The sequence below is a fragment of the Muntiacus reevesi genome, chromosome 5 (assembly GCF_963930625.1).
Source record: "Muntiacus reevesi chromosome 5, mMunRee1.1, whole genome shotgun sequence".
NCBI lineage: Eukaryota > Metazoa > Chordata > Mammalia > Artiodactyla > Cervidae > Muntiacus > Muntiacus reevesi.
Window position 1 is genome coordinate 100,950,236 of NC_089253.1, and position 11,981 is coordinate 100,962,216.

The 11,981-nt window shown below is 37.0% G+C and overlaps 1 protein-coding gene across 6 annotated transcripts in view; it reads left to right on the forward strand.

Annotated features, from left to right (window-relative positions):
- Nucleotides 1-11,981, forward strand: part of KLHL20 (kelch like family member 20) — a 57,566-nt gene extending 45,585 nt beyond the window's left edge. For all 6 annotated transcript variants that reach the window (XM_065936067.1, XM_065936064.1, XM_065936065.1 and 3 more), the window contains 6 exons: nt 70-253; nt 1,068-1,211; nt 3,800-3,933; nt 4,532-4,740; nt 8,185-8,291; nt 10,431-11,981. In XM_065936067.1, coding sequence (XP_065792139.1) covers nt 70-253; nt 1,068-1,211; nt 3,800-3,933; nt 4,532-4,740; nt 8,185-8,291; nt 10,431-10,515 — 863 coding nt within the window. In that variant the 3' untranslated portion in view covers nt 10,516-11,981. The remainder of the gene's footprint in view (nt 1-69; nt 254-1,067; nt 1,212-3,799; nt 3,934-4,531; nt 4,741-8,184; nt 8,292-10,430) is intronic.

Consider the following 11,981-nt stretch of genomic DNA (forward strand, 5'->3'; position numbering starts at 1 on the left):
TTAAAGGTTAGAAGTGAGTGATATGCTTTAGGACAGATATTCTGCTGACCATTTCTGTTACTTCCCCAGTTGGTGGTTGGTGCAGTGGAGATGCCATTTCTAGTGTTGAACGATATGATCCACAGACTAATGAATGGCGAATGGTAGCTTCAATGAGCAAAAGGCGATGTGGAGTTGGAGTCAGTGTTCTTGATGACCTGTTATATGCAGTAGGAGGCCATGATGGATCCTCTTATCTTAATAGTGTTGAAAGGTAAGGCCAATTTGAGTTTTTTTCTCTACTATCCATATTGTTTTGTTTGAGATACTAATTAGAAACTGATATAACTTGTTGCTTTAGTTTTGTGTCTGTGGCACTAGTTGGCATCCTAGACCACTTACTGTGACATATAAGTCCTTTATGATCTGACCTCCACCTATTTTTCTAGTCTATCTTCCTCAGCACACCACTATTTCTTAAACACTCTAGTGCAGACCCACCAAATTGCTTGCAGTTCCTGGACATGCTATCCCCTTTCATCCTTTTTGCCTATATGTTTGCATGCCGTTCTTTCTTCCCTGGAATATCTCTTAAAGATTCAAAGGTTATTATATAAAGCCTTCTCTGGCACCATGCAGACTAGTTATTCAGTCCTCTGATCTTTCACAAGCATTTTGAATATACTTGTCCATGTCACATTGGCTATAATTGTTAAAATATCTTCCATATCTATCACAATGCCTGGCACACTGGAAACATACAATAATTGATTTTTTAATAACTTCTAGCTTCTTGTCACCTACCCTTTTTCATCCAGCCATGTTCTTGATACTTATGAAATACATCTATGAAACCTTTCAGTGTATCAAGATGTAGAGATACAGATTTTGTAGTTGAAAAGAAAAATAACATGAACATCAGAAGGATCAGCGCCATAGAAGTTTAAAAAAACACACACTTAAAAACGAATAGAATTAAGTAAGGGTGGAAATGATAAATATTAGCTATATCATATGTCACTGCGTTTACAAGCCTAGCCAAAGTTTCTTTGTGTAACACAGACCCTGTCTTGATCTGTTCTCTGCAGGTACGACCCCAAAACAAACCAATGGAGCAGCGATGTGGCTCCCACAAGCACCTGCAGGACAAGTGTTGGTGTGGCTGTGCTTGGAGGCTTTCTCTATGCTGTGGGTGGCCAGGATGGCGTGTCTTGCCTCAACATTGTTGAAAGGTGATTTTTGTAACTCATTTTCAGTTTGTTTTGTTCTTTAAAGAATATAGAGAGCTTTTTAAAAGGAATAATTTAGAACACTAGAAATTCACTATCTAGTAGATTCCCATGGTCTGTAAGGAAAAGGTTTTCAGTTAACCTTATGGTCTAGGAAGATGAAAGATATAACCCAATTTTTAAACTTACATGTTAGACTGGCTGAGCCTAACACTGAAATGTTTTAAATTACATTTTATGTATGATATCAAGCATACAACTTCTGAAATCTGTTCTGATTTTCCCCCCAGTATTTAGAGTGACTTTCCTCAGAGTTCCTTCAGAAAAATGATTAATTCTTGGTGCAGAATGTATCTTATAAGGACTGTATTTTGTATATGGATTCTCATTAATTCTCGAAGTATACTTACGGAAATATTGGTGGGCTGCCTTGATTTACTTTATTCTTTTACAGATCAGTGAATTTTGGTGAAATAGATTCTATTCTTAATTTCTTGCTCCATCATTTTTTTGTCATTCTATCTTAGAGATTAGGCCTTGGAATCTCATGCACTTAGTTACGGGCAAGAACATACTGCATCCCCTCTTCTTAAAAAGAAATGTTTTGAAATACCATTTACTAATTGTGTTATCATAATTAAGTAGATGAGTTTAACTCTGCCTTAGAAATTAAGTTACAGGTAGCTCTTGAAAGCAATGCCAGTTCCTTTTTATGTCTGTCAGGACACTTATTTCTCCACTTTCAAAACTCATGCAAGGGGATTCTGGGAAGATAGTTGATTTATAATGTTGTGTTAGGTTCAAGTGTACAGCAAAGTGAATCTGTTATACATATATAAACATCCATTCTTTCTTAAATTCTTTTCCCATATAGGGCATTACAGAGTATTGAGTAGAATTCCCTGTGCTATACAGTAGGTCCTTATTAATTATCTATTTTATATATAATAGTCTGTATGTGTCAATCCAGTCTTACAGTTTATCCCTCCCCTGCCCTTACCCCCTGGTTACCATAAGTTCATTTTCTATATCTGTAACTCTGTTTATGTTTTGTAGATAAGTTCATTTGTAGCCCCTTTTTTAGATTCCACATAGGCGGTATCATATGAAGTTTGTCTGTTTCTGACTTCACTCAGTATGACAATCTCTAGGTCCATCCATGTTGCTGCAAATGGCATTATTCATTCTTTTTTATATCTGAGTAATATACCTTTGTATATATGTACCACATCTTCTTTATCCATTCCTGTTGATGGACATTTAGGTTGCTTCTATGCCCTGGCTATTGTAAAGTAGTGCTCCAATGAACACTGGGGTGCATGTAAGTTTTTGAATTATGATTTTCTCTGGATATATTCCCAGGAGGGGGATTGCTGGATCATAAGGTAGCTCTACTTTTAGTTTTCTGAGGACCCTCCATGTTATTCTCCATAGTGGCCATACCAGTTTACATTCCAACCAACAGTGTTGGAGGGTTCCCTTTCCTCCACATCCTCTCCAGCATTTATTGTTTGTAGATTTTTTGATCATGGCCATTGTGACTGGTGTAAGGTGGTACTTCATTGTACTTTTGATTTGCACTTCTCTAATAATTACAGATATCATGTGCTTTCTAACCATCTGTATGTCTTCTTTGGAAAAATGCCCATTTTTTGATTGGGTTGTTTGGGTTTTTTTAATTGAACTGCAGGAGCTGTTTGTATATTTTGGAGATTAATCCCTTATCAGTTGCTTCATTTTCAAATATTTTCCCCCATTTTGAGGGTTGCCTTTTCATTTTGTTTATGGTTTCCTTTTCAAAAGCTTTTGAGTTTGTTTAGGTCTCATTTGTTCATTTTTATGTTCATTACTGTAGGAGATGGATCAAAAAAGATCATGCTGCAATTTATATCAGGGAGTGTTCTGCCTATGTTTTCCTATAAGAGTTTTATAGTATCTGGTTTTACTTTTAGGTCTTTAATCCATTTTATTTTGGGGTATGATGTTAGGTTGTGTTCGAATTTCCTTCTTTTACATGTAGCTATTCAAGTTTTCTCAGTACCACTTATTGAAGAGACTTCCCTGTGAAGCCCTTCCTAAATTCCTGATTCATGGAAACATACGGTTAGTGTGTAAAGTCACTGAACTTGGGGTGGCTTGTTACACAGTGGTAGGTAACTGGAGCACTGGTACTGTTATCTCAGGAACTCAGAGGAGCTGCCTCTAAGAGCTGTGACTAAAACTTCCAGGCTTAGCTTTGGAAGTGCCAGAAAAAGTCTAAAAACTGAAATTAACTGTGACAGCCAAAGTGAAGGGCCATTGCTGAGACAATATTGACAGGGTTGGCAAACAAACAGAAAGTGTCTAGTCTTTCCTTTTGGCAAAATCTAGTAGAGAGCCACCTTAGCAAAGGAGAAATGTAATTTTCAGGTTTCTAGCCTCAGCATCATAAGTCAGAATACTAATAGCAATGGAAAATGTTAGATAATCACTGTACACTGGACCATACCAAATCTATATATCTAACATATCTGTAGCATGATTTCATATCTTATGGAAACAGCTTCACTTAACAAAAACATGCGTGCAGTCTTTGGTTTCTCTTACTGCAGGTATGATCCAAAGGAGAACAAGTGGACTCGGGTGGCTTCTATGAGTACCAGAAGACTAGGCGTAGCTGTGGCTGTATTAGGAGGTTTCTTATACGCTGTAGGTGGCTCTGATGGGACATCTCCACTCAACACAGGTTAGTCCCTTCCAGAGTCAGTCTGGTTCCCCCAAATCAACACATTTTTCTTAGGAGAGTCCCCTCACAAAAAGTATAAGAAGTCCATGTTATCCTATAATTTATTAAGAAAATTATTTTTCCACTAGGAGAGTGCAACTCATAGCTCTTCATCAGGTCTTCTGCAGCCATAACCTACTGGTGTATTTCCAAAGCATTTCTTTCTCCCTTCCTTTCACAAGTTGCTGGGAATTTATAGCATTTATGCAATGCTATATAAATTAACATTATATAAATGCTAGAGAGAGAAACTTATTACTGTAAACCATTTTATAGCTATCCTCTCATTTAAACATACAAAGAGACACCACAAGTCATCTAGCTTAGAACTAGGTACTTTGACTCCAACACATGTCCTTTCCACCATACCTAAAAGAAATCAGTCCCTGATGGGAGTATAGTGGTATTGTCCAAAGGTAGATGAGTCTTTCTCAAAATCAAAAATCAGACTGCTTATTGAAAGAAAACATGTTATCAAAAAGCAGAGTAGCTATGAAGAAAACTCGAGGTGGGAGGAAATGATTGAACAGTCACTTACTAGTTTTTCTTTTTCCCGCAGTGGAGCGTTATAATCCTCAGGAAAACAGATGGCACACCATAGCCCCTATGGGGACCCGGAGGAAACACCTAGGCTGTGCAGTGTATCAGGATATGATCTATGCCGTAGGAGGCAGAGATGACACTACAGAGCTTAGCAGTGCTGAGAGATACAACCCCAGAACTAACCAGTGGTCTCCAGTGGTGGCTATGACATCCCGCCGTAGTGGAGTAAGTGCCTGGCTACTGGAAACTGAAAAGCAAGCACCAAAAGAGGGAGGGCTGTGCAGAAGTCTGATCTGTAAAATATAATACAATGGGACACAGAGGGGATGCACTGTTTATGCAGAACAATCCCTGTTACTTTTGTACTGGAAAAAAATGTTAATTTCTTTTGATTACTGTTATCCCAAGAAGATACATAACTTATATCCAATCACATCTTTACTTAGAGAATTCCTTTTTATGATTTTTATTGAAGTATAGTTGATTTACATTGTTTATTTCTGCTGTATAGCGAAGTGTATAGTTATATATTTTTAGAAGGTTTTTTGCAAGTTGCTTTATTTACAATGCCAACTTTTTTTTTTTATAGTTATATTCTTAATACTCTTTTCCACTATGGTTTATCCCAGACTACTGAATATAGTTCCCTGTGCTATACAGTAGGACCTTGTGGTTTATCCATTCTATATGTAATAATTTGCACCTTATGTTTTATCTTATAATCATTTGCTTCTTTGAAAGGCATCTCCCTGTCTTATCTACAATGTTACCTAATTTTACTCATGTTCATTGATATCTATCAGATATATGGGTTCATCTGTACCTAATGAAGCTAAATATTCCTACCTAGTGTTTCTAGGTGATATTCTAAGTAGTTGATATACCAATTAAATGTTTAGGCAGAAACACATCTGGCCCTACCACCCGTCTACACAGACTGGTTTGAGTCCATCCCATCTATAGTATAGATGACCTGTGTCGTGGTCTAGACCATGAACAATGACCTGTGACTACAAGCAACTTCCAGGGTGGAGTGTAGAAGTTATCCATCCTAGGAGATTTGACTCAGGGTGAAATTTAACCAATAAACCATTGATCCTATCAGGAGCCCATCAATGTAGGATAACAGGTGGGATAACCCAGCTTTAGCTAACAATTTCATAATCTGATAAAAGGGAGTGAATTCTGGTTTGCAGAGATCCAAGAACACCACCAGTGGACATCAGTTCATCAAAGGATTCACATGTCTATGGCTCTTTATTAGTGTCAACAGCAGCTTCTCTGTCGTGTTCCTATTGTTTTCACTGCTACATTGTGTTGATTACATAGCCACTCACTTAGCCAATATTTATCAAGTGCTTCCTATGTGCTGGAAAAGGTCAATTTTCATTCCATCCCAAAGAAAGGCAGTGCCAAAGAATGTTCAAACTACTGCACAATTAACTGCACTCATCTCACACACTGGTAAAGTAATGCTCAGAATTTTCCAAGCTAGATTTCAACAGAACGTGAACCATGAGCTTCCAGATGTTCAAGCTGGATTTAGAAAGGCAGAGGAACCAGAGATCAAATTGCCAGGATCTACTGAATCATAGAAAAAGCAAGAGAATCTCAGAAAAACATCTACTTCTGCTTCATTGACCATGTGGATTACAACAAACTGTGGAAAATTCTTCTATTGATGGGGGTACCAGACCACCTGATCTGCCTTCTGTGAAACCTGTATGCAGATCAACAAGCAATAGTTAGAACCGGGCATGGAACAATAGACTGGTTCAAACTTGGGAAAGGAGTACGTCAAGGCTGTATATTGTCACCCTGCTTATTTAACTTACATGCAGAGTACATCATGCAAAATGCTGGGCTGGATGATGTACAAGCTGGAGTTAAGATTTCCAGGGGAAATATCAATAACCTGAATTATGCAGATGATATCACCCTTATGGCAGAAAGCAAAGAGGAACTTAAGAGCTTCTTGAAGAAGGTGAAAGAGGAGAGTGAAAAAGCTGACTTAAAGCTCAACATTCAAAAAAGGAAGATCATGGCATCCGGTCTCATCACTTCATGGCAGATAGATGGGGAAACAATGGAAACAGTGACAGACTTTATCTTCTTGGGCTTCAAGATCACTGCAGATGGTGACTGCAGCCATGATTAAAAGTTGCTTGCTCCTTGGAAGAAAAGCTGTGACCAACCTAGACAGCATATTAAAAAACAGAGACATTACTTTGCCAAGAAAGGTCCATCTAGTCAAAGCTATGGTTTTTTCAGTAGTCATGTATGGATGTCAAAGTTAGACCATAAAGAAAGCTGAGCACTGGAGAATTGATACTTTTGAACTGTGGCATTGGAGAAGACTCTTGAGAGTCCCTTGGACTGCAAGGAGATCAAACCAGTTAATCCTAAAGGAAATCAATCTGAATATTCATTGGAAGGACTGATGCTAAAACTGAAATTCCAATACTTTAGCTACCTGATGTAAAAACTGATCCTGATGCTGAGAAAGATTGAAGGCTGGAGGAGAAGGGGACGACAGAAGACGAGGTGGTTGGATGGCATCACTGACTCGATGGACATGAGTTTGAGCAAGCTCTAGGAGTTGGTGATGGACAGGGAAGCCTGGCGTGCTGCAGTCCATGGGGTCACAAAGAGTCTGACACAGTTCAGTGACTGAACTGATGTTCTGGGAAAGCAAAAATGAGTATGACTTGATTCCTGTCCTCAAAGAGTTCCCAATTTAGTAAAGGAAATTGAAGTGTTTACAGCTAACTAGGGTTTCCCTGGTGGCTCAGCAGTAAAGAATCTGTCTGCAGCGCAGGAGACATAGGTTTGATCCCTGGGTTGGGAAGATCCCCTGAGTAACGAAATGGCAACCCACTCCAGTATTCTTGGCTGGGAAATTCCAAGAGAGAGGAGCCTGGAGGGCCACAGTCCATAAGGTCACAAAAGAGTCAGACACAACTTACCGACTAAACAACACAGAAGACAAATCCTCTAATAGCAGCATGTGCATTATAGGAGAACATGGGAGAGTATGCTTAACACTTTTGGAACAGTGAAGAGACTTACTAGAGTAAGTTACATGTAAAGTACCATGAAAGAAGAGTAAGATTTTCTAGAAGAGGGAAAGAAAATATCAGGGAATAACACATGCAAAAGTATGGAGGCATTTAAAAAGTATGTTATTTTCTGGGACTAGCAACTAATCTGATATTAATGCAACATAGATTACATTAGAAAGTGAGGTTAAAAGGCAGGCAAGTATGGATTTCTGAAGGTCCTGACATAATAAGGACTTTAAACTTATCTTAAACTTATCTTTTAAAAGAGAATTTTGTTGACAACTTAGGTATTGGATCAGAACAGGCAAATACTAAAAGAACTGAGAGCAGTTTGGAGGTTCTTGCTCACTCGCAGTGAATGTTTTACCTAACATTCAAGAAATAAATGTTTTCAACTCTGTGTAAATGTTCTAGTTGGGTATATAATTTTATAGTTCTCATAATTAAATAACTTTTGTGATTACTTTTTTCCTTCTGTGTTCAAGTAAACCAGAATGTAAGGCCATAAAGACTTATCTTTAATTAAAGAGATTTATCTATAAACCAGTCTAAATTTTCATAGTGATTCTCTAGTTTCTTCAGCAGCCACTGTGTTTTGGTCCCATAGGTTGGCCTGGCAGTAGTGAATGGACAGCTTATGGCTGTAGGAGGTTTTGATGGCACAACGTACTTGAAGACCATTGAAGTTTTTGATCCTGATGCCAATACATGGAGGTAACTTTTAAACTTTATTGCAAATCACCTCACTGCTGACCTGAAAATCATGGGCTTGAGATAATAGTCCATGACCATCAAAATCAGGATGGTCAGTACATTGAATTACCTCTGGCAGTATGTTGAAAAGGACTCAAAGTTACCCATATTCGATGGCTTATTTTGACCTCATTGCTCTAAAGGGGCTGATAGCATACAAAATCTCTCTCTTTGGTAACTGTCCAGTTTTAAAATTAGAGATAGCAAAGACAGAAAAAAAACAATCTCCCTGCTAGCCACACCATGTTCATTTCAGCTCAGGAAACTAAGGCACTGAGAAATAAAATGACCTGCCTAAGCAAGTTACCGTTAGAATTAGAACCTGGACCTTTGTCTCCCAATCTGCCATTGCAGTTTTTATGCCCAGGAAATACAAGTTGCAGTTGCTTTTAAAAAAATATTTCACTTTAAAACTGATATTTTCCCTTGAGTTTTAAAAATACTTAAATATGTTATTATTCTATTTTAAAGTCTGTCAAATTTTAACAGTCACTTTTAGAGAAGAGGCTACATCTTAGGAGAGTTTAACTAAGTTAAACTGTATTTATAGGTCTAACTTTACTTTGCTTTTAAATCATCAGTTGTCTTAACAAATCCTTCCCAACTACTTAAGTAGTTCTTACAAATTCACATCATCAGGTGACTCTTGAATTTATTTTAAATATTCAAAAATGTTTACAAATTTAGCAAAATTCTCTTAAACCTTTCAACTTAAAATCTGAACTCTAAATCTTTGCTCAGTCATGCAGTTTTTCTTCATTCACAAAGCTAATCTGATAAATGCTCTAATATTCCAAAGGCTCTTAAAACACTACAAGAACTTAAAAGGTCTAATATATAGTTAATTCTCAAATTTAATATAAAACATTAGGAGTATGGGTTTGAGGTACTTTATACTAATATCTATTCTACATACTAGCTTTTCCAAGAAAATAGTTTTACCTTCCAAGCATCTGCAGTTTTCTTTCTCAGTAAGTTGGACTTACTTGCCTAAACAAGTCTGTGTAACCATCTCAGCAATTGAGGTTGCACATTAACCACAGATAACAGTCTGGACATGAGATCTGAGGCAGCAGAGGTTATGAAAGACTTTTCTCATGACCACGCGAGATAAGCTGATATCTTCTATAGTCACTATTCCAGAAGGGACAGTCTTGGAAGTCCATTCCTGCTGCATTCTAAGTATTTCTAATTGTGAACCTGTAACTACTCACCCAGATTTTTTTCATTAGTTTATAAAATTCGACTCACAGGTTTACTGGGTTCTTTCATCCCTGGGAAAACCACTTTGACAGATACCTGAATGACATTCTTTGGATTCTGCATCTCTCTCATGCTCTGCAGGGCTCAGTAGTCACAATACTAAAGTCAGACTTATAACATTGTAGCACTCTTTGCTTCTACCTCCCATTTTCACAACCTCCTTCAGGAAGTAAAGGTTTACTGAGTGTTCTAGACCCTAAGGATACAAAGGTGAACAAAACAGTAAGCATAATTTGGGAAGACAGCCACATTTATTTCTGACCATGATCCTATGTAAGGACTTGTTTCTCAGCAACTATAACTAATATACGTTTGTAGTATTTGACCAAGTAATATTATGAAATTCTTAAGGATCAACTGTTGAGGGATTATAAAGTTTTCTATTAATCATATTCAGTTTTGTTCCATAACGCTTTGAAAAGCCTTCTAAGAGTCCATACAGAACAAAAGGATAAAAATAACTACCCGAAGCTTAGGCAAAAGGAAAATGTAGGTGGGGAAATATTAGAGCCAGGGTCAAAATTAGCCACAAAAATGTAGAATATGTGATTCTGCATAATTAAGTCAGTCTAGATGTAGAGTTATAAAGTTATAAGGCAAAAAGTGTATATGGCACTTCTCTTAAAATAGTATTCTGTAAGTCAGAATTTAGTCAGTGTCTGAAATAATTCTGCTACTTTCCAGTGCTCAGTTCCAGGTCCTAATCTTTGGAAGAGATATACAAAGCTAAAAATATTAGTTGTGATAGACAAATAAATGTGTTTTATTAGCATTTATGTTATGGAAGAAACAATGCTTTTTTCAATTGGAAATCTGATTGTGTTTCTTTCTTTGCAGGTTGTACGGTGGAATGAATTACCGTCGGCTTGGGGGTGGCGTAGGAGTTATAAAAATGACACATTGTGAATCCCATATATGGTGAACACACAGAAGACTGTCGTGTATATCTTCCTCTGTATTCTGAAGCGCTTTGACTTTGGAGCTTTGTACAGCTCTAGAAAACACTAAACAAATCTTATTCTTTGCCGGTGCCTCAACATGTGGAAATACAAATACAGTGAAAGTACTTCACCTGCAAGATGCCACCTTTGCACAATAATTTTCGGTTCTGTGCAGAAAAATATTTATTTTTGGTTTTAATTTATCATGGGATTTTTTTTTTTGTTGGGGGGGTGGTTTTTTGTTTGTTTTTGGATTTAGCCTTCCTCCCATCAAAAGAAAGAAAAAGACAAAAAAAAATTTTTTTTCAAGCAGTAAAACCTTATTTTTAAGATACTAAGTTTGAAACCACCAGTAAGGGAAGAGGGCTATATGTGATCTAGTTGTCAGTTCTAAGCACTCCATCCACAAGACTCCACTACTTACAGAGACTTACCAGTGACAAAGATAGGAATACAAAGTGTATTAGTTAGCCATCATTCTTGCACTAAGCACCAGAAGACTTGAAAAATCTAAAAAACAAAAGAAACATCTCATTTAACTAGGATAATTCAAAAGGAATATTAAATCGATAAAACCAGGACTCAAATGCCAAAGTTTTCATCAGTGGAAGCTCACATCTTGTTTCCTTCCATATAAAACTTGTTTGCCGCTATATTTAAAGTCTTTTTTTCAAATATTTTCATTGAGTTTCTGCTAGATCTAGAGCTCTGCTCAGTGCCTCTACAAAACAGTGTACGATTCTCTTATACTGTCTTGAGAATCCCCTGGCAGAATCATGTGCAACTCTGCAAGAGTTCTTCTCAAAAACATTACTGACTGAAGCAACTTTCCTATTTCTCATTGTTACTAAGGACCAGCAGGGAGAAATGTCCTCTCCCCAGCAGTGAATACTGTTATGCAATTTACACTTGATGCTCAGGCCTGCTGAAGTTGAGGCTTAACCTGTAATCACAGCCTCCAAGGGGATGAATTCTTCAGTTCGTCTAATAGTACGCTAATGAGTGTAAAGTCACTTGAGGCATTTTATTAACAAAATCTTGGTTCTTTTATAAAGACTATATATCATTATCCTCATACTATAAAGCCACTGTTACTACTACTCTCAAATTGCACTTTCTGGTAAAAAGCTAACATTTTTACGGAAAAAAAGATACATATTACAGTGGGTTTTTTTGTTATTGTGTTCATAGATCAGTTTTCTCCAATGTATTTTGCAAGAAAATCTTTAAGACTTTAACCACAACCAAAAGGAATAATCTTCTTTTTTTTTCCTCCCCTCACTACAGAAATGTTTGGCAACATTTGTGTTTACATTTAAAGATCATTTGCACCTTTACAAGGAAAAATATAAGTATTTGGTAAATAATTGTTTACATGTATCATTTATGCTTTTTTCTAGCATGTATAACTTTTTAAAATAAAGGAAGGTAGTACTTACCATAAAAA